The sequence below is a fragment of the Rhinatrema bivittatum genome, chromosome 4 (assembly GCF_901001135.1).
Source record: "Rhinatrema bivittatum chromosome 4, aRhiBiv1.1, whole genome shotgun sequence".
In the NCBI taxonomy this organism is placed as follows: Eukaryota; Metazoa; Chordata; class Amphibia; order Gymnophiona; family Rhinatrematidae; genus Rhinatrema; species Rhinatrema bivittatum.
The window spans coordinates 148,157,388-148,181,239 of record NC_042618.1 but is presented as its reverse complement, the minus strand read 5'-3'; the positions used below and the strand labels follow the sequence as shown (position 1 = coordinate 148,181,239).

Here is a 23,852-nt window from a genome sequence, read left to right as displayed (position 1 = left end):
TTTTACAGCAGTGAGTGATAGAACCCCTACCTGTGTCCCAACATATGCAGGGTTTTACTCCTGGTACTTCCTGAATCCCAAGAAATCAGGAGGTTTGTGGCTGATTTTGGATCTGAGGCATCTGAACAAGTACCTACTTCAAGAGAAATTTAAAATGAACTCCCTCGGCACAATTCTTCCCTACATTGAGAAGGCTGATAGATGTGTGCTTTGGACCTCAAGGATACTTACTTGGACATACCCATCCACTGTTCACATGGGTGCAACCATTATCCATTACCGGTACAGTGTGCTCCTGTTCGGCCTCTCAGCTGTTCCAAGAGCCTTCACCAAATGCCTAGCGGTAGTAGCAGCATAATCTGGATGACTAATTAATCACAGCATGATCTGAGAAGGCTATGATCAGTTCTCTGCACAAGATAGTCTCCTTGCTGTAGAGCTTAGATTTTCCAATAAATTTCGAGAAGATGAATTTGGTGCCAACCCAAAGACTGAAATGTATAGGGGCATATATAGACTCATGACAAGAGAGAGCATTTCTACTCTGATCAAGCTCCTATCTTTTTCTCATTGATCCACAAATTGCTCTCCTCTCAGTGATCAACAGTAAGATCAATTTTAGTCATGCTGGGACACATGGCAGCAGCCATTCATGTGATTCCATTAACTTGCATGCATACTTGATACCTTCAATGAGGCCTGCATTCTCAATGGGATCAAATAACACAGCCCCTTTCCAAAGTGGTCCAGATTTCCCAGGAGATGGCTCAGGAGTTCAGGTGATGGCAACAACTTAATGTCCTTCAAGAAGACATATCTCTTTGTCAGCTTCCTTAATGAGTAATGTTAACAATGGTCACCTCAAAAAAGGGGTGGGGAATGCATGTTGGCTCTTGTTGAACCCAGGGCATGTGGTCTCCCGAGGAAAGTCAATATCAAATCAACCTGCTTAAGACTCAGACAAGAAGAAACTCTATTGATTGTGTTTATGCACCTTCTTCAGGGCAAGAACACCCTGATTCAGACCAATAACCAGGTGGTCATGTCTTATGTTAACAAGCACGGGTGAATGGGTTCAAGGCCCCCTCTGCTAGGAAGCTCTCATAATCTGGACTTGGGTGGATAAGAATCAGGCACTACTGTAAGCTTTCTACCTCCCAGGAATCTCCAACATGCTTTTAGATTTGCTCAGCTGAATATTTTGTCCATACTAGTGGTCTCTGCAACAATCTGTAGCAGACAAATTATGGGTCAACCATCAGTGGACCTGTTTGCCTCGCAGGAAAATAACAAGGTAAATCAATTCTGTGCAATTCCTCAAAGTAAGCTAAGGCTAGATCAGGATTCTTTGCTTCTCAATTGAGGAACAAACCTCATGTATGCTTTTCACCGATCCTGCTCATATCCAGAGCAGGGCAAAAATGTCTTCAGGATCATACTCCACTGATCCTCATAGCTCCAGCATGACCCAGACAAGCATAGTATACATATCTCAAACAAGTTTCCAGCAGTCATCCTATCTTGCTGGGAATAGATCTGATGCTATTAACTCAAGAGAATGGAACCCTCGATCATCTCACCCTTGCTGCCCTCAGCTTAAGAGCCTAGATGTTGAATGCTCAATGATTGCAGATTTCAACCTACCTGCAGAGACTATGAATTTATTAGTCTCATCTAGAAAATTATCAGCAACACAGAGCTATGCGTTCAAATGGAATAGATATTCTAAGTGATATCCACAGAATGCATTCAACTTTTCTCATGTCAGCCTCAGCTCTTCTACAGTAACTTTTTCACCTTTTGAACTCTGGTCTTTCCACTTCTTTGGTACAAGTCCACCTTAACACCATAGCAGACTACCTTAAATTGGTGGACAATAGCTCCATATCCACTCATCTGTTATCTAGATTCTTGAAAGGACTGTTGCACATCAAACCCCCAATTCATAAACCTCCCATACTGTGGGATCTCAATGTGGTTCTTTCCCAGTTAATAAAGCCTCAGTTTGAGCCTCTGGAATTGGTTTCACTAAAATTGATAACTTGGTGATTTTTCTAGTTATGATCACTTCTGCTAGAAGAGACAGTGATTTCCAGACTTATTCATTATCCTCCATATCTACAATTTTTTCACAACCGGGTAGTTCTCCAAACTCACCCCAAATTTCTTCCAAAGGTAGTCTCCACCTTCCACATCAATCAATCAGTCATTCTTACTGCATTTTTCCCAAGACCACACACTCATGAAGGCGAAAAAGCCTTTCATATTTTGAACTGCAAATGAGCCTTGGCATGCTACAAAAGGAGGACTCTGCCTCATCGTCAAACCAATCAGCTTTTCATCTCCGACCTGAACCATCTGGACCTGCAGTCACTAAGCAAACCTTACCTAATTGGTTGGCTAAGTACATACATCATTTCTATAGCTTAGCAGGATTACAACTCGAACTGTTAAAGCTCCTCAAATGAGAGTTATGGCCTCCTTTGTTGCTCATCTTTGCATATGAAGGCATATGCAGCTTCAGTTTCCATTCATACCTTCACCTCCCACTGCTATCTGGATAACCCCTCAAAAATTGACAGCAAATTCAGACGTAGTTTTGTGGAACCTGTTTTCATTGTAGTCTACTCTCACTGGTGGGAACTGGGTTGCTTATTAAGTAAATACTCTGCTGTAACCTCAGCTTGCGACTCCCAACATGTAATAATTAATTCATCCTGCTTATTGACAGAAAAAGGCAAATTTGCTTACCGTAAATGGTGTTTTCCATAGATAGTGGGATAATTTAGTCAGGAATAGCCACCTGCCACCCTGCAGAGTTGACTACATAGTTAGATTTACCGCTGGTACTGACTGAGGCGGCTCATGAGGCAACGCCCACATGGGAATTCCCACACATGCTCAGTAAAACTCAAAGCTCTACTATCTTGAAGAGAAGTTCATTCGATGCTGCCAGATGACTTCATCCATATGTAATGGCTGATTCATCCTGCTATCTACAGAAAACACTGTTTACAATAAACAAACTTGCTTTTCACTCAAAAAACTAAGATCTTAAGTATCTTTTCCACAAACAAAACTTTAAAAAATAAAACCAAACCAGGTTTAAATGTTTTGTGAGACTTCTGCATAAACTTAAGGGATCCATGTTATGTTACTGCGGCCTTGTATTTTTTTTGTTTAGTTTACATCTTGTCATTGGTAGCTCAGGGCACGTTGCATTCAGTGCAGTATTTTCTCGGATCCCAAAGGGCTGAATTTATATCTGAGTGACTTACCCAAGATCACAAGGAGTAGAAGCAGGATTTGAATCCTGGCTTCCCTGGTTCTCAGCCCTCTGCGCTAATCTCTAGGCTATTCCTTGAACACCACTGTACAAAAGAGACCTCTTAAGAGATTCTTAAATTTAACTGATACAGAAAGTTAGCAAAGCTGAAATATTATTCCAAAGTGTATAGTGTTATCAGAAGGAAAGAGAATAACTTTTTCTAAGTTAATTTCAAAGTAATTTAGAGCTTCCTGCATTCCCATGAGTTCTAAATTTCTACAGTGTGCTCTTGCATATTTAGTAGATGAATAGAGAACAGAGCACACTGTTCACTTTCAGTTGTGCAGGGAAATTCCTAGAACCATGCATGAGTTGCTGCTGACACGCTCAAATTTTCAGCATCAGGTCAAGTCATCTAAATGGGGAACAATAATGATGATCTAGTTTGTGCATCAAGAATAGTTTTGAAAAGGTCAGAACTCTTGGGATTTTCTCCCTGAAATGGAGAAAATAATTTTTATTGGAATTATTTTGAAAGTGAAAAACTCTATTTTAGTGCTCTACAGTGTCAGGTAGCATTTCAGCCTTGCCAGCTTACTGGGTAGGCTGAAGTGCTTCTTGGAACACCACTATTGGTATATAACAATAATACTTATTTGGTCTCTAACCCAATGATTCAACATAAAATCGCAGCAAAAGAGAACTAGATATGATTGGTGACCAGTAAATGATTAAGAATGTTGTGCAAGTGATGCTGCAAGACCCACGCAGGGAGAATTATTGTCCATTGTGTGAGACCCACAGGCATTTTGTGAAAGATGCAGCTACAGGTTGTTATAGAGAAATTAGCTGTTCATATCATCTTGGACTCTAGCAGGCAACTAAGCAAAAGAAAGTAAACTTAATAGTGAGCATGTTGATGACAGTCTGCGGCGATGCCGAAGGATCCCACCATCCTCTGACTGAGCTCGACAATAACTGCCTCCCTCACCGGCCGGGTTAGCAGGGAACTGCGATAGTGACGGAACCGACGGCGAAGCACATGAGCCCCCTTCCCCCCCCCCCCCGGCACTAGCAGGGAGAAACTGGCACTGAGGAGACTTCCTCAGCCTACTGCCCACCCACTGACTCCTGCAGAGGGAGCAGGGAGGACTCAGGGCCTTACAAAAGCCAGCGGTGACACCGAAGGCACCTATGCCATGAAGCACGCACACAAAGGAGTGCAACAGAGGAGCTTACCCCTTTGTGCGCCCCTTCATGCTGACCTGAAGTGCGCACCCATTACAACCAGTTTGAAATTGCCAGAATCATGGATCAGATATCCTTCTATGAGACTGTGTGAGGACGGGGTCTGTATGGAGAAATAAGTATCCCAAGAAAAAAGCAAAGAAGGATCACAAATTTGATCTTTCCTATGATAAGTAACAACTCTTCCACGATCTCTTCTTGATTGATGTTTATTCTACTCCTTTTAAACATTCAGTCTCTGGCAAAAAGGAATCCCTCTGATTAATGACCTGCTAGAGGATTTAAATCCCACTATTTTTTTTGCATCTCTGAAACATGGTTGATGAATGACAAAGACAATGTATTCTTAAACCAAATCCTAACTATTAGGTATTTCATTTTCCTAGACTTAAACAAAAAGGTGGGGCTTATTAATAATTAGTAAGTATAGAGCTTAAGCTAGTACCTTCAAAATAGAGATTAACCCTCCATATGAAGTAGCAATTCTAAAATCTACACAATTAAATCTATGATTGGTCTATTGTCCTCCAGGTACTATACAAAAAGACTGCTCCCCAATGATTGAATTATTCACTAAGGTGTTTCCATCTCCGGACTCTGCCTTAATTATAGGAGACTTTAACATACATATAGATACAACTCCAAGAACCAGAGCCTGTGAAATGTTTTTAGAGACAATGGAAACATTGAGATGGTCTCAATTTGTTTCTAAAGCCACACATAAAGCAGGACATATCCTACACCTAATTTTTGCCAATAACAGTAATTAGAACATTGTAGAATAAATACTTCTCACACCATAGTGCCCTAGTCAGATCAATTAATAAAGGCAGAAATAACCTTCCTCAACACAACTCACAAAAGTAAAGATAATAACCATACTTTTACCTTCAGGAGAAAAATAGACACTGAGGTACTTGCAGAAACAATAGAAAATAAGCTCCGTAAGCAAATAAGCAATTACCTCAGCGGCATTTGAGTCATGGGATCAGATTGTGAATGAATTAGCTGAAAACCTCAGTCCTGTATAGACAAAAACTATTTAAAAAGAAAGGAATACCTCTAAATACATGAAATCCTGGTACAATGAAGACTTAAGATGCACAAAACAGAACCTAAGAAAACTAGAGAAATAATGGCGGAAAAACCTATCCACCGAAGCCCTAGGAAAATATAAATCCCTCCTAACAAAATACCATGCACTAACCAACAAAGCAAAAAAAGACTACTATGTTAAACAGATTCATGATGTAATATTTAACTCTAAATTGCTCTTTGATGTTAAAAATGTAATTAAAGACCCGACATCATCTATCCTGAGAAATTATAACTTCTCAAAGGCTGCCTGCAATGAATACGCCACATCCTTTCTAGACAAAATCAAAAGGTTGAAAACCCAATTACCTATCTGTTTCCCCACAAAAGCACCTGAAGATACTCATGGTCTGATCAAATGGTCCATGTTTGATAGAGTATCTAATCTTGAAATTAATCAAATCGTAACCAAAATTAATCCTGTGATTCACCCACGTGATCCAATTCCAACCAGTTCCTTAAAACAAGTACTCAGTTTTGTCACTCCTACAATCACCACCTTAATTAATCTCTCTTTTGCAGAGAGATTAAAACAAACTATAAGAAAACCAATTCTGAAAAACAAAACCAGCAGAATCAACAACTGGGACAACTTGCCTTTTCTGTCAAAAGTACTGGAAAAAGCAGTGTTATCTCAACTTGTGAACCATTTGGATGATCATGATATTCTTTATCCAAATCAATTTGGTTTTAGGAAACATCATTCAACTGAGACATTACTTCTCTCCTTAATGGACTTGGTTTTAAGGAGGTTTGAAAATGATGAATCTTATTTTCTTGTGTTGCCTTTGACACAGTGGACATTACGTTTTATTCTGTCAGCTGAGCAACATTGGGATTGACGGTAGTGTTCATAGATGGTTCACCTCCTTTCTATCTTAAAGAGCATTCCAATTTAAATTGGGCAGTCACACATCTGACACTTTCCATAATGATACAGATGTCCCTCAAGGCTCAGCCCTCTCAACAACACTATTCAATATTTATATGCCCCCACTGTGTAAACTCCTTGTGGATTTAGGAATTTCATTCTTCTTGTATGCTGACGGCATACAGCTCTACATACCATTCTCCAAATCATTTGGAAATAAAGTATCAACACTATCAACATACATGAAAGCAATACAGCAGGAACTACCACAACGTAAACTAGTTTTAAACCCCATAAAGACTGAAATCATTTGGTTAAGTAGAAACACTTCGATAGATAAACCACCAGCCATAGACCTGGGTAATTTTCAAATTACTCCCTCAAATCAAGTATGGGATTTAGGAATCCAACTAGATGAGAACCTTAACATGAAAAAGCACATCAACAAACTAATGAATATAGGATAAGCCAAACTGCATATATTACATCGGTTAAAATCTTTACTGACTTTCAAGGACTTTCATTACAGTACTACAAACCTTAATTTTCTCAAACCTAGAATACTGTAACTCCTTATTACTCTGTCATCTTGCGAGTACCCTAAAACCATTACAGCTACTACAAAATACCTCAGCACAACTCTTGGTAGGAACTAGGAAATTTGATCACATCACACCCTTGCTACCAATACAAGCTCAAATCTATTTTAAGGTATTAACGATAATATTCAAAATCATTCACTCCAATAGCACCTGTATGATAGGAGTGACATTACAACCTTACACCTCAGCAAACACTAAGATCTCAAAAGAAAGGACTAATGACTGAACCCACAATACTGAGCACATATCTGTCATAAATAAGAGATCATATGTTCTCCATAACGTGCCTAAAACTCTGGAATTCACTACCTGAGATGTTACGTTTGATACCAGATAGATATTTAAATGTGAGCTAAAACTTGGCTATTCAAAAATGCATATAACATAACTTAAAAACAACAAAAAGTAAATAACTACACTAATAAGAATGATAAAAGATACGAATGGAAGAATGAAGAATAAATCTAATAAATATGCAAGAACTCTGCACAACATAACTAAAATGTGACATCTGTAATATTAATTGATGTATGTACTTCACACCTATGTTCTAGATACTTAGTTAATATTAAATGAACATTTCATTTAATGCCTGCTTATAAATACGAACCAGTAATCCATCTTTAATTGTTAACTTTGTAAAATGTTGTGATTATGTGGAACTGTATATAAAATATTTAAATAAATAAATGATTATCTCCAAAGTTAATCATAAGACCTACTCATATAGGGGTAGATTTTAAAAAAATATGCCCGTACATACATTTGATCGCGCACCAGGCGCAAACAAAAGTACGCCAGATTTTAATAGATACGCGCGTAGCCGCTAAAATCCGTGGTCGGCGCACGGAAGGCTGTGCAAAATCGGCAGCCTGCGCGCGCCAAGCCGCGAGGCCTGCCTCCATTCCCTCCGAGGCCGCTCCGAAATCGGAGCGGCCTCGGAGGGAACTTTCCTTCCACCCCTCCGCACCTTCCCCTCCCTTCCCCTACCTAACCCACCCCCTCAGCCGTATCTAAACCCCCCCACCTTTGTTCGAAAAGTTACGCCTGTCTGAGGCAGGCGTAACTCGCGCGCACCAGCCAGCTGGTCGGCACGCGATTCCCCTGCCCGGGAGCGGTTTCGGAGGCCTCGGCCATGCCCCCAGGCCGGGACTACACCCGCGGCCCCGCCCCGGGTGACGCACCGAGCGACACCCCCAGGAAGGCCCCGGGACTTACGCGCGTCCCAGGGCTTGTGCGCGCCGCCGAACCTATTCAACGTAGGCTCGGCACGCACAGGGGGAACTTGGGGCAGGTTTTCGGGGGGTACGCGCGTATCCCTTTGAAAATCTGCCCCATACTGTGTTGCAGCCTTGGTAGCTTTAAAGCTGAAGCCACAAATGGAAGACTCTAGGATGCTAGGTAAAAAGTTCCGAAAGAGAGTGCAGTGCATCATTTCAATATGCATTTATTATGAGACATTCATTCTGCTAATCTGAGAGCCCAATTTCGAAAATATGTGCTTAAATTTAGTGCACATTTTGTTTAATCACACTAAAAGAAACAACTTAACTTCTGATAAAGTAACTGCCATTTTGCTTGTCCTTGAAGAATGAATGGATCTTTTATTGGAGATTTGAGATTCATGAGATCCTTTATACATCTGACAACTATAGGCTGGTAAGAATTAGGTGCACCCTTCCAGTCCTCACTGTATACTGCTACTGCACTGAGGTGAATTCTGACACAGTTGTTTTTCAGACTCAAGTCATACAGGTTTAGCAGCTATTGAAGTTAAAAAGAAACAAGGTATTTAAATAGGTCTTCACTGAAACATGCACACCAGGCAGTAAACCTCCATTTAATACTGTAAGATCATATGATAAGAGTACAAGAAGAACTTTTTTATCCTGTGCAGGCATCTGCATGGATAAGACTATCTAACTTTTAACATCCAAGTAGTCAGAGCCAAAAATTGAAGTTTGCGATGCAGAAAAATTCCTACTGCACTGAATGATGAGAAGGAATGTCCTCAATCTTAACGGTTGATAAATATCTAGGCACTGCAGCCATGAAAACTAATTTTGGCGAGATCAGAAAAGGAGGGGGAGGGGGGAGCTATTGGGTGAGTGAGTGGTGTATAGATAAGTGGCATGCGTTAGAGAATGGGTTGGAAGGGGCAAGAGGGAGACTGAGTGAGTGGGGGTAAGTAAATTGTGCGTGTGGGAGAGATAGTGGTGGGTGGTTTGGTACGTTGATCAGTGGGAAGTGGGGACTTTCTGGTCCTGGGGCAGAGTTCCACTGACTCGAAGGTCCCAGGACTGATCCAGAAAGCCTTCAATTTTTTGAAGTTTAAAATGGTAGTAAAGATAATACACTTTTTCACTTTACTACTGTTTTAGTACACCTGGTCAATGTAAAATGGTTTCCTAAACTTAGCATATCTTTTTACTCCTTTCTTAGCGCATTTTTTGAATAACATTTGTTTCTCACACATGGCTGATATCATCTGATGGAGTCCAGCCTGGAACTTATGTCAAAATTTCTAGAACTCTGACTGTGCCCTACTAGGCATGTGCAGGCTGGCATGATACCATGCATCCTTGTGAGGGCCCTTCACTCTTTTTGCCGCAGAGCCTACATGTTGCAGATCTGCACACTCCTGCTTTTTCTCCAGGGTTTTTATCATGAGGTCCTGAAGTTTTTTCTCTCTTGTTAGTGTCCCTAGGAAAGGTTTTACAGAATATTTCCAAGGAACATTGACCACCTGTGATAACAGAGTTCAATTTTGCTTCCTTAGTTTTTCGACAAGCCATGGATAAGTCTGCCAGTGGCTTTGAAATGCCCTTTGTGCAATAGCATCATATCTGTCACGCACCCCCATGATAGATGTATCCTGTGCCTGAGGGCATCATATGACATCCTGGGGTGTCGTTGATGTGTGACCATGCTACCTAAGGGGTGGCAGTCCTGGCTGGAGCTCATGGAGAAGCACTTCAGATACCATGAGTCTGGCCCAGATTTTTGTACAGGTAAGAATAGTTGTCAGCTTGTGCTGTGTCTTGAGAACACGAGTTCTGCTTCAGAGACATCTTCTGATCTGTAGTCAAACCTGTAAAGATCCGTTGCCGAATTCTCCTCCAGTCTGCTGATGGCATTGTGAGCTGCTTGGACTATTTTTTTCAGTCATCCCAAACCCGTGCCTCTTAACTGCCGCCTGGTGGCCATCTTGTTAAACTCATGCTTCCAATTCAGAACTGTACCCATGGATTTCTAGTCAGCAGGGCATTTCAAACACATAGTTAAAGCTACAAACATATGCTAACCTGGCTCGCAGCACAGGAAACAAACCTTACCTTCTTTAATCTGCCAAATGCCTAGCTTCCCAGCAGTTGGTTGCCTCCCTAACTTAAAAATGGACAACAGTTCTGGGCTCTGCTGTTTGGTTCTCTTTTTAATTAATCTGAATTCATCTATAATTACATTTAACTGGCTTCTCAGCTGTGAATGTCTAAAGACTACAAAGCCCATTAGGCTCTTTATAAATGTGACTTCACTTCCAAGCTGGCTTTCTGTCAACCCTCCAGAGTTTCCTTTAGAGGCAGACTACCCTAACTTCAGATGAGGCATGTTTACTTTCCATCTCTTGAATTTTTACTACCCATCCACTCCTCTTTAGGAGCTCAACATTTGGTTCATCACAGATCTAGTCTCTCCTAGGTCAAAACAGAATAGTTGTCAGCTTGTGCTGTGTCTTGAGAACACGAGTTCTAATTATTGAACTTGAAGTTTGGGAAATTTCTCTCAGGTTCCATGATTCATCATTAAAATTCTGCGTTTGAAGAACAATTACAGGTAAGAAATTATCCAGTAAGTTGCCTGCTATCTACCTTCTTATCTATAGCACTATGCATACTGAGAGCATTGTAAGAAAATTTTTACATATGAGGCTTTTCAATTTTAATAGCTGTTTTAACTTCATCTGATGTATTACAAAAGTTAAGTGAGATTAGATTCCTCATCTGGTTTTGATTGTTTGTAGTTGAGACACCTAGGAAACGATGAAGTGCACATTGTCTGGTCTGAGCACTCTCGAGACTACAGAAGAGGAATTATTCCTACAGAGTTTGGTGATGTTCTTATCATCATCTATCCAATGAAAAACCACATGTACAGTATCCAGATCATGAAAAAAACAGAGGTGAGATTCATTTTCTTTTTGCGTTATAGGTAAGATTTTTCTCATTTTTAAGAGTGGCGTTGCATGCATAGTCAGTGAGGATGGCAAATGAAAGTACAGAAGTATTAGACTTTTTGAATCTACTGTTCCTTTAACCCTTTCAATCCAACCCTGTTTAGAGAAATAATAGATGATGAAGACACTTGATTCATTTTTTCCTTCTGTTTAATCTATACGTTTATATAATTTTTCTATTTAATTTTTGTCTACAGTCTTTTATCTCTTTTCATTTCTTATTGTTTTTCTTTTCCTCAATTTGTTTTGTAATTATTCTAATATAGTTTTTCTAGCTTTTTTCAGCCTTCAGAATGCTAAAGATGGATTTTTTATTCAGCGTGATATATTTTGCCTTGCCATCTTTTTTTTTTTTGTCAAATGTATTTTTTGTTTTTCATGGCCTTGTGAGTCTCCTCTTAACATTTCTGCCTAGTGAGCTAAATCTAAAATAAATAAAAATAGTATTAACAGGCCAACTCTATCTGCCCTTATAATTGTCTTGGTTCAGTAGTAACACTGTATTTGTTGCTGTGTTCCTCTTCAAAGATCCACAACAGTTGCTTATAGATATTGAGTATTCCAGTGAGTGCATGCAGTGTTTGTGTGACTAGGCCCAGAAGAAGGAAAAGAAGGGGTTAGCAAATAAATTGAGAGAGAGATTGATTAATATTACCTAATCCTGTATTGTATTACCTACTTGATCGATTTGTTTTCTTGTCTGCTGGCAGCTGACTGACAAGAATCTTTGTGAGGTTCAACCATCTTCCTATGGTAAGGCAGAGGCACTGGGAGGACCATTTTTTAAAAGTGGCCGTTTTCTTTAGAAAAGTATAGTTAATATTAAATTAATTTGGAGCCAAGAAATTACTGGCAGGCCAATAATTGTTCTCATCATTGGGTTAATTGCCATAGTTAAATTTTATGACAGATATCAAACAGGAGCCTAAGAGAAAGAGATGGCGTATGTGTCTGCTGGCAGTTTTTTGGGCTTTAAGTTAATTTAGAAATAACAATAGTTTTAGAGAATCATGACCACTTTTGAAAAATCATCCTTTAGCAATACGTCTTCCTTTCTGCAGTAAAGGTTCTCATCCTCCCCCTCAAAGTGGATTTTAATTTTGACACAAACAGTAGGCCGTGTGGTTTTAAAGCATGTACAACAATTGGAATTCATAGAACTCTTAATTTATTCTTTTGTTCCGATCAGTTCCCTGATGTTAACATATTGGCCTGTCTAAAAAATGTAACTTTGTTTTTCTCAGGTTCCATTCTTTGGTCCGCTCTTTGATGGCGCTATAGTGAATGGAAAAATTCTCCCAGGTTTAGTTCAAGCAACAGCAATCAATGCAAGCCGAGCACTGAAGTCACTGATCCCTTTGTACCAAAACTTGTATCCTTTACTGAATTTAGAACCCTAGATAGTAAAACCTTTTTTCTCCATTTTCTACTTGTAGCAAAATTTCTCATTGCCTAAAGGCTTTTAATTGTTAGTATGGGGTAGATGTTCAGAAGGAGCTAGCCACCTCACTGCAGAGTGAGGAGGCTAGATTAAAATTTGTGGATTAAAATTTTCCTCCACTGAGCAACTAAATATAGTCACTCATTTATGAGCATTCCTGGGTCGGGGTGCAGATTAAGGTTAGGGAGAAAACTTAGCTGGCTAACACTAATTTTCATCATTAATTGGCTAAGTTAGGAAGCCTCTGTATGCAGTTCAAACTGTTTTAAAGCTAACTAGCTATGTCTCAACTGGTTAGATTTAAGCACATTTTCAAAAACATCCTAGCAGTTGTAATGTGGAAAAAGAACCAAAAACATCCCAAATACTTGCTACACAGCAGTGTCTGTTGATGATGAAACTTCATTTGAGAATATTAACACTTTAAGTTATAAATTAAGCTAAAACACTGTTTTCTTTGTATTGGCATACCGAGCCAAAATAATTTTTAGATATATAACTTTTTAGGTGGCATTCTCCAGGTATGTTTTGGTTGTAACTTTAGGACTATAAATTTTCCAGTATATGTGCAACTAAAGGAGCATGAAATATGTTCAGGATATTACATTGGATTTTCAGAAGGCGTTTGACAAAGTTCCTCATGAGAGGCTTCTAGGAAAAGTAAAAAGTCATGGGATAGGTGGCAATGTCCTTTCGTGGATTGCAAACTGGCTAAAAGACAGGAAACAGAGAATAGGATTAAATGGACAATTTTCTCAGTGGAAGGGAGTGGACAGTGGAGTGCCTCAGGGATCTGTATTGGGACCCTTACTTTTCAATATATTTATAAATGATCTGGAAAGAAATACGACGAGTGAGATAATCAAATTTGCAGATGACACAAAATTGTTCAGAGTAGTTAAAACACAAGCAGATTGTGATAAATTGCAGGAAGACCTTGTGAGACTGGAAAATTGGGCATCCAAATGGCAGATGAAATTTAATGTGGATAAGTGAAGGTGATGCATATAGGGAAAAATAACCCATGCTATAATTACACAATGTTGGGTTCCATATTAGGTGCTACAACCCAAGAAAGAGATCTAGGTGTCATAGTGGATAACACATTGAAATCGTCGGTTCAGTGTGCTGCGGCAGTCAAAAAAGCAAACAGAATGTTGGGAATTATTAGAAAGGGAATGGTGAATAAAACAGAAAATGTCATAATGCCTCTGTATCGCTCCATGGTGAGACCACACCTTGAATACTGTGTACAATTCTGGTCGCCGCATCTCAAAAAAGATATAATTGCGATGGAGAAGGTACAGAGAAGGGCTACCAAAATAAGGGGAATGGAACCAGCTCCCCTATGAGGAAAGACTAAAGAGGTTAGGGCTTTTCAGCTTGGAGAAGAGATGGCTGAGGGGGGATATGATAGAGATGTTTAAAATTATGAGAGGTCTAGAAAGGGTAGATGTGAATCGGTTATTTACTCTTTCGGATAGTAGAAAGACTAGGGGGCACTCCATGAAGTTAGCATGGGGCACGTTTAAAACTAATCGGAGAAAGTTCTTTTTTACTCAACGCACAATTAAACTCTGGAATTTGTTGCCAGAGGATGTGGTTAGTGCAGTTAGTATAGCGGTGTTTAAAAAAGGATTGGATAAGTTCTTGGAGGAGAAGTCCATTACCTGCTATTAAGTTCACTTAGAGAATAGCCACTGCCTTTAGCAATGGTAACATGGAATAGACTTAGTTTTTGGGTATTTGCCAGGTTCTTATGGCCTGGATTGGCCACTGTTGGAAACTGGATGCTGGGCTTGATGGACCCTTGGTCTGACCCAGTATGGCATTGTCTTATGTTCTTACATCTAGGTGTTCTAGCAAATAGTGAGTGAGGACAGAATTATTTTGTAAAGCTTACAGTGAAAGGATGGGAATATCCACCCATCCTTTGACAGTAAGCTTTCCATGGCATGTTAACCCATCAGCATCTCCTGATCTCAGTTCGATATCAGTCTATGGCTTCTGTATTCTTAGTCATTGCCAAAAAAAAAATGACCTTTTTTTTTTTTAATATTTTATAAGATGACCTGTAGGAAATTGGGTATAAGATGTAAGGGGGGGGGTTGTGTTTTGGGGTTTTCTGTTGTTTTATGAAACAAAGAATAAAGTAACATCTAGACAGTTTGAGATTTATTGCTAACATTTCTCAAAATTCCTCAGTTGTCCTACAGTATGATTGCTTGATTGTCTTTACAAAATTGACCACACAGCCCCTTTGGCTCTCGTGTCATTTCATTTTTATCACCTCTCTGATAAGCTGAGATGAATGACAGCTATGCTTCATTGATCTCACTTATTGGTATTTTTTTTTTAAAACTCCTTTTTCATTGTGTTAGGCTTTGTGCAAATTGCATTTCAATTTTTGTTTTCTACCAGGTTCAGGCAGAAGCTCAGCAATCACACAGAAAGATTAAATCTATCAGCCAGTCTTCCCCTTTCTGTGCACAATTCCTCCTCTTCACAATGAGTTAATTCCATGAGAGTCTGAATAACAGGTGCTGTATTGATGACCGTGTACCTTGTCAATAAGAGAATCTAAACAGTAACATAACTTTTTATTAAATATGCAGATTGACCCAAATTGGGTTGTTCTAGTGGAAAATATAAAACTTAAAAATGGGTAAGTTGATAGCTTTACAGTGTTTGCATGCATGCTGATGATGGGAAGTTTTTTGTACCATATAAAATGTCTGTTAATTGCAATGCTAATCACATTTCCTTCAGCTCACATTCTTTCCTTTATTCTAATTATATTGTGCTGAGATATTTCCGTAAAATCTTTTAGGTTTCGAACTGTAAAGTGGATATTCTTCAAAGTAGAAGTATAAAATTTGTTTTCGATATCATAACTGTAACATTGACAACTGCGACTAACCCAGCTTCTACCTCCCAGCCCTTAACAGGAAATAATACAAAGACCATAAACACTCAAGACTATCTAATTGAATGGAATAATAAAGACTGAAGATTTATTGATGACTTGACAAGAGGATCTAGCCTAGTTACTTAAAACCTTCCTAAATACCCTCTTTCCCAAATCCCCCTCAATATGTGAAGGGTTAGGGTGACTTGAGGACATGTGTTATTTCAGAACCCATGGCTCACCATGAATATGCAAGACCTTGGCCCTTTTAGGATATTTTTCCATGTCAGGGTATCATCAGGCAACCTGTTTCCTCCAAGGAAGGCTGCCAGCCCATATTTGACCATATCGGGGTCAACCAGACTGCTGTCAAACCGGGGCCAAGTGGGCCCTGACAGCTGTACCTGAGACGTCCTCAGTCAGTGACTCCAGCAACAGTCAATGCCCCCTGTCATGAACTGTTCAGGCTCTGCCTTACCTCTCTAGCCCCCTCCCTCCGCGCAGGGCTCTTGTACCCCCACCAGCTGCAACAGTAGTATAGATCAATCAAATGACTCACAGAAATGCAGCAAAATAACCTAAAGGTTTCTTTATTTTTTTTAGCTCATGGTGAGTTGTATTCAGTGCAATCCCCCACAGGACCTGCAATCTAAATTTGGACCTGAGGCAATGGAGCAATACGTAAAGAACAAGGTCATTGAGTCCAGCATCCTGTCTCTGACCATGGCTAATCCAGGTCACAAGTACTGGGCAGATACTATAAAGTAGATCTAATTCCTGTTACTTATGCTCAGGGATAGCTGGATAGCAATAACTTTCTTTAGTCTACCTTGCTAATAATATATTAGCGACTTTTCCACCACGAACTTGTCCAAACTTCTCTTAAACCTCGCTAAACTAGTCATCTTGATTACATCCTCTAGCAACAGATTCCCCAAGGCTTGATAATGCACTGAGTGAAAAAGTACTTTCTATGATCTTTTTTGGATCTGCTGGTTGTTAATTTCATGGAGTGTATCCTTGTTTTAGTATACCGTAATTTAAAAGGGTAAATAGCTGTCCTTTATTTATCCATTCCACCCCACTCGTGATTTTATAAACTTCTTATCATGTCCCCTCTCAGCCATCTCTTTTCTAAGCTGAAGAGCCCTAGCCTGCATACTCTCTCAACATAGGAGAGAGTGAAGTGACTTGCCCAAGGTCACAAGAAGCATCAGCAGGACTTGAACATTGGCTTCCTCAGTTCTCAGCCTACTGCTCTTACCACTAGGTTGCTTTTCTACCAATAGGTAAACCATACATATAAATATACACCTTAACCTATGCCCAGGCAGTTCAAGGATTCAACCAGTCCCAATTGCCACACCAATCTGTTGTGGTTAAATCTGCCCTGAAAAGGACCAAGAAATCTAGGAAGCATACCTTAGTACCCCCAGGGCCTTAGTGTCAGACCTTGTACTGTTTTGGGAAGAAAAATATCAGAATGTTATGTTCCAGGCCTGCATAGCATTCTCCCAGACCTATATGGTCACTATTCACATTGCATCATGAAAAAGTCACAGAAACTCACTGACTGCCTCCTTAAAGAGGAGCAGAGTGGATTTTGTTCCCTGTTAGATGAAAATGAGGAGTGTAAACAGCATCTTGTCTATTTGGCCTGTGATCCTTTCGCAGATGATGTCAAGAGCCTCAGTGATGGCCATTAATGAACACAGAGGTGAGGTGTTAGTGGGTGGAAACCAATCATGAGAAGGTTCTTTATTTAAATTATTTATCAACGCTTCCTTTGCACCAATTGGGCTTTCTGAAGTGATGTACGATTAAACATGTATAGTAAAAAAAAAATAATAATAATAATCATACATTTCTTTTCAGGACTAGTATTACTAGGCAGACTTGAGATAGTGAACACAGTAGGCAAGCAGGTGTGTATAGGGTGAGTTAAGTTTGTGAGGCAGGATGGTGCTAGGCCCTTGAATGCCTTGACTTCCAGGGCTAGGATTTTGAATATAGTGTGTTAGGGTGTTGGGAGCCAGTGTAGGATTTGGAAGAGTAGCGTGACCTGTCCAAATGTATGGGCGTTTAACATATTTGTATTGCAGAACTTTGTATGAGCTGTAGGTTTTTTGGTAGCCTGATATAGAGGAAGTTGAAATAGTCCAGATGGGAGATTACACTGAACTTGGACCACTGTTGCAAAAGGAGGGCCATCAAAGAAAAGGTGACTGTATCAAAGAAGGTTGATTTTGTAATGGATAGAATCTGGGCTTCTGTAATGAGGTTGGAGTTTAGTATTAAACCCTGGCTGTGGACTTTGTGGCTGAAGGTTAGGGTAGTTCCTTTCAAGGTCATTGTAGAGTGAATGTGGCTGTAGTCACTTTTTATGGTTCATAGTCCTGATTTGGTGGGGGAGGTTAGTTTTATTTTATTGTAATTTATCCAGTCTCAGATCATTTTGAGGCAATTGTTGAGGTTGGTGATTGCACCTAGAGGACACGGTACCTGGATATTTATTTTATTTAAACATTTTTATTAACCATTCGAGGCAGTATACGAGATCATGCATGAATAGCATACAACATATAAATCCATTAGACTCCAACCCATTTGTGCTATGATGGGATCTGGAACCAGACTGGAAAGGGTCCCAAAGATTTGTGCTTGTAGAAAGTCAATTAGCTGTAGTAAAACTGCTTTTTCTATAATTTTGCTGAGGAAGAAGAGGTTTGAGACTGAGAGGTCCAGGTTTTGTTTCTTGAGTGTAGGTTTTACCACTACGTTTTTAGGCAGTTTAGTATGTGGCCCTTCTTTACCGAAGTGTTGATGTGCTGGAGACAGTTGAGCAGTCCTGCTAAGAGGGGCAAGAGTTTTCTTGGCATATTATGAGCTTGAGGGTTGAGAGAAGATAGTCAACTTCTTGGGGTGGGTGGTTGGAAGGAAATTAGGGTGTGGTTTATTGTGCTTGGTGGGGGGGGGGGGCACTCCATGATGATAGTGGAGGAATCAAGATATTTTCTGATGTGGTCTGAAGAATTTGGCTAGATTGTTGAGGAGTCTTTCTGTTAAGGAAAGGGGTAGCTGTGTAGAGCCTCCCAGGAGTTTGTTGAATTTTCAGAAAAGCTCCTTTGGTGAGTTGTTTTTTGCTTGGGTGATTGTTTTGGAGAGAGAGAGGGGGGGGGGGCGGTTGGCTTCCATAATATGGCCTTGATTTCTTCTGATATGGTAATCACAAATTAAGAGAGTATGGACTCCCTACTCTTCACATCACAACATACATAGGGAACCCTATAAATTATTTTTTTATATAACATTAACAATCACAATTTACTGTAATCTTATAACAATTTTGTTGTTGTCAATATTACTAGTTAATAAGTTGTTAATACATACAGATCATTTTTTTATCATTTTATTAATTACATCCATTGATGTTTATAATAGCCAATCCGCCCCTGATAGTGATTGCGGCAGTATTGAGGAAGGATGGCATTCTCTTTCGCCAATACTTAGACCCCAGATTTCTTCTGCCACTGTTCCTGTCAGTTTGAGATTTTGATTTCCACTAGCAATGTTCTAGTCATCTTCCTGTTTGCTTTGATGTTTTCACTTCTGGTGTATACCAGGGTTTGGAGTTTTTGGTGTGGATGATCTTTAATGGGGCTAGTGTGTCTGGCTGTCATGAGGTCAGAATTCCAGGAATCAATCAAGGTAGTGATTGAATCGATTGAGCTAACTGAGGTAGAAAGGGGGGGGGGGAAGGGATGTTTCCATTTCCTAGAGATCTATCTAATATGGAATCCATGTGCATGAACCTAGTAGGCTTACTATTGTGGTGATTTTTTCACGTATCTTTAGGCCTATTTTACCAAAGATCTGTTATCAGCACAAACACTGCATATGTAAACCAATGTCTGACTGAAAAATGAAATACCTGTTAAGGACAATATGCAGTGCAAGGTTATAATCTGCAGATGATGCTGCATTCTTGAAGGGGAATACTATGGCATTAGTTTACTGAAGTCTAGTTTCTGACTTGTTTAAAAGGTAATTCTCTAAATGCATGTGCATCTTTTCATCTTCCACACGCACAAAAATTCCTGACATTTCTTTATCTGTCAATGCAACTTCCATAGCTAATGACAAAGATAAACTGGTCCTTTTCATTCCAGAGTGCATAAATTATGTTGTGTAAGAAAATGATTTCTATATAATTATTAAAAAAAAAGCTGCAGCTAACAGTAAAAGACAAAAAAGTGAATTCCATTTTATATATAATTACAATTGATGTGTCAGTTCTTGTATGTCACTAAAAAGCAACTAAGATTCCAAAGCATAAATTTGCCATTTGTGTCTATTAAATCTAGTTTTTGTCTTATCTGGGGGACATCTAGCTTAACTATGTATCTAATGGTGTTCAGTAAATGAGAAGTGTATTGATTGGCAGACGCTACCTAAATCGATCATCCTGACAGCCAGAATTACAGCAATCTGTCATTATTGATGACTGTCTTTCAAGCTTTGATGCGTCTCCCAGCTTGTCTTGTCTAGCTCCACTTGAATTTGAAGTGTGTTTGCTAGTATCCTCTGTTTTTTGCCAGGCTAAGGTACTTTATAGAGCATTTTGTCCCTTGTGTCCAATTTATTGGCTTGATCATGCAATTAGAGCATAAATGCCTCACTGGGGAGTATGAATGGGCAGTGTTCGAGTAACAATTGGGCCTTAAAGGTAGAACAGAATTGATCTCAGCCATTAGTTATTAGTTACCTGTTGGCAGAATAGGTTTTTTTCAGTGAATAATTCCAAAGCATCACTTTAAATGCCTTTGATTTTAACCACTAGGAGACTGCCAGTTGAACCTCATTTTGTGATTACATTTTAAACTCTTAGTGTGTGTCTGCTTCTGAAGTCATCTTACAGATCTTTTGTAGTAAGCTAATATCTGTTTCTGTTCAGCATTCTTAGATGGTGACATGCAGAATACTATTCAATATTTTAATCTATTTGTCAGATTTTCTTCAATTTTGCCTGGTGTAAATAAGGAATGGCATTTACTCAGTCTGTCATCATATAAATAGTATAAGACTTTAGCAACTAGGTTTCGGTAGCCATTTTTTCATTTGTTTTGGTTCCCAAGTTCGTTCATTTCATTTATAATTTTCCATCCATTTCCATTAAAGTCAGTGAGAGGTGCAATGCATCCTATTTTGGAGTGCAACATTGGGGTTTTCTATCCAAGTTTAACGAAATTTGCAGGAAAACATCAGTAACAGACCAAACAATACCCCTAGACAAGAGTCGGGAAGTGTCTTGCCACCAGTGATATGAACAGTCCAAAGCAAATTAAAGAGCAAAGCAGCATCAACAGTGGCAAGAACACCCAAGGCGCAAAAGGAGCAGTAAAAGGCATCAATAACAGTGGCATGGAAACCCCAAGGCACCAAAAAGAGGCAAAAGCAGAACAAACAATGGCATGACATCCCAAAGCCATAGAGTAAGGGATAAGGCAGCAAGCATAATGACATCAATACACCCCAAGACACTAAGTGATGGTTTCAAAAGGAGTGGCATCAAAACAGTGCTGAACCAAGAGAGAATTAGGCTGGAGGAGCAGGCCCAGAATCAACAGTAACCCAACAATGCACCAAGGTGCTGAACCAGAAGGAGAAGTAGGGTATGAGAAGCAGGCTGGATAGCAGCAGCAGCAAGGCTCCAAGATCCCAAGGCATCCAGAGAGGAGCAGAGGAAGATAGTTTTTCACTTTTTTTGGGGGGGGAGTGCCAAAACACTGTAACCAGGAGAGAAGCAGGGCAGGAGTTGCAGGCTAGGCAGCAGTGGCCCAACAACACAGCAAGGCACAACCAGAAGAGAGGCAAAGTATAAAGAGCAGACCAGACAGAAGCGTCAAGTATGACAACTGGCAACAAAGCAAGGCACCGAGGACAAAAACTATGAGAATTGGATTTGTGCAGCTATGCACTAATTTCTCCTGCTACTCACATGGAAATTCAAGGAAGCACAACACAGGGAGGCTGATCTTAAGGAAGACCAACTTTTCCACCAACTCTGGTGCTATCCATAGACAATGTGGACTCTTCATGTCCCCTACCATTGAGAATACACATTCGCTAGGCAGACTGGTTGGTGAGCAGGAAAGGAACTTTTGTTTGACCTTTGTGAGATTTAGCCAGAGTGCGACCTTGTGTGTCCAGCATGCCCACAGGTCTGTTCAATGTACTACATGACTACAATTTGTGTAGGGTCTCCTTTGCTGGGGGAAGATACTGATCTCTGTTGCCAATTACTGAAGCTGTGGCAAGATAAGTCCATGTGTGGTAGCCGGTGTGGGGGGAGGGCAAAGGGCACTAACAGTGTCATGAAGACCCCAAAGCATCAAAGAGGAACAAAGGGTACCAGCAACACTTGCTGCACCTGGCAGTAATGGAGGGTGGCAGATGGGGGAGAGGAAGTGTTAGCTTTTATAATGCTGCTGATGCAGGCAGTACTGCATGAGGAGCCCACTCTTCCTACACTGCATCTCTACTGCCCATCTACCTCTGGTACTTCTATGTGTAGCCCCAAATTTCAAAGTTGCTTCCAGATCAACATTTAAAAGGTGGGTGATCCCTACCCTGGACACTGAGTGTTATGCCCAGATGCAGGCACAGAGGCTGAGGGCTGTAGTAGTATCTATTACACCAGTGAAATCTGAACCAGCCAGAATACTACATGCACCTATCTCCCCCTGATAGTATACTGGTAGTAGCTGGTCATTTTTCTCAATGGAGAAATGTAAATAGTGGTGTTTATTAATATGTTTTATTAAAGATCTGGAAAAGAGAGTGAAAAGTGAAGTGATCAAATTTGCAGATGGCACAAAATTATTCAAAGTTCTTAAATTGCAAACCATTTGTGAAGAATTGCAAGAGGACCTTGTAAGACTGGGGTATTGGGTATCTAAATAGCTGATGAAGTTTAATGTGGACACATGCAAAATTATGTATATAGGGAAGAATAATCCAAATTATAGGTGCATGGTGCTGAGTTCTGTATTAGGTGTCACCATCCAGAGAAAGGATCTTGAATCAGTGTGGACAATACTTTGAAATCCTTTGCCCATGATGCAGTGACAGTCAAAAAAGCTAAATCTTAAGTATTTTTAGAAAAGGAATGGAAAATAAAAGAGGATGATATGCTTCTGTATCAGTCATTGGTGTGACTGCACATTGAGTATTGTGTGCAGTTCTGGTCATTCCATCTCAAAAAAATATAAAGTGAAACTAGAAAAGATACAGAGAGGGCAACAAAAATGATAAAGTAGATGGAACGGCTCCCTTATGAGGAAAAGCTAAACAGGTTATGGCTCTTCAGCCTGTAGAAGAGAGGACCAAGAGAAAATATGAATGGAGTGGAACGAGTAAATAAGGAATAGTCCTTTACCCTTTCAGATAGTACTAGGACTAGGGGACATTCCATAAAGGTAATAGATAGCACATTTAAAACAAATCAGAAAAAGTAATTTTTCATACAGCACATAAACTGAAATGTGTTGTCCAAGGATGTGGTGAAAGCAGTTGGCATAGCTGGGTTTAAAAAGGTTTTGGACAAGTTCCTGGAGAAAGTCTATAATCACTGATGATGAAAATGTAAGCAACACTTCGAATATATCAAAATAAACAAGAATAAAGGTATAAAAATACAGTAAGGTAAGGAGTTTGTTAATGGAAATCAGTATCAGAGATTTAAGTGTGCTATAGGAAGGTAATCCACTGCTTCTTATTTATTTATTTATTTAGAGTTTTTATATACCGGCAATCATGAAAACATATCTTGCTGGTTTACATCGAACAGGAGTGCATTATAAACAAAAAACTAGAACTGTGGTGTCCGAAAGTACAGTTACAATTAACAAGGGTAGCCGAACTTGGAGAAGGAAGAAGAGAGGAGAGAAAAGAGATGGTTAAACAATATACAATTTAAATATAGTAAATCAGTGGGCCTCAAGCAGATATCAGACGGTAGCACTATGGTTAACTTTTTTGTTATAAGCAACCAAAAAAACAAAGTATAAGAACAAAGTATTTTGTGAAATTTGCTCCTGATGAAGCGATTTTGTTCGCGAAACACCGGCCGTTGTCAGGTGCTATTTGGGACAGTGCGGGCTATTGATGCATTTTTCAACTCACA

General features: G+C 39.7%; 1 protein-coding gene across 6 annotated transcripts in view; it reads left to right on the top strand.

The window, feature by feature from the left end:
* Nucleotides 1-23,852, top strand: part of RALGAPA1 (Ral GTPase activating protein catalytic alpha subunit 1) — a 647,855-nt gene that overhangs the window by 478,874 nt on the left and 145,129 nt on the right. For all 6 annotated transcript variants that reach the window (XM_029598964.1, XM_029598967.1, XM_029598968.1 and 3 more), the window contains 2 exons: nucleotides 11,106-11,264; nucleotides 12,563-12,690. In XM_029598964.1, coding sequence (XP_029454824.1) covers nucleotides 11,106-11,264; nucleotides 12,563-12,690 — 287 coding nt within the window. The remainder of the gene's footprint in view (nucleotides 1-11,105; nucleotides 11,265-12,562; nucleotides 12,691-23,852) is intronic.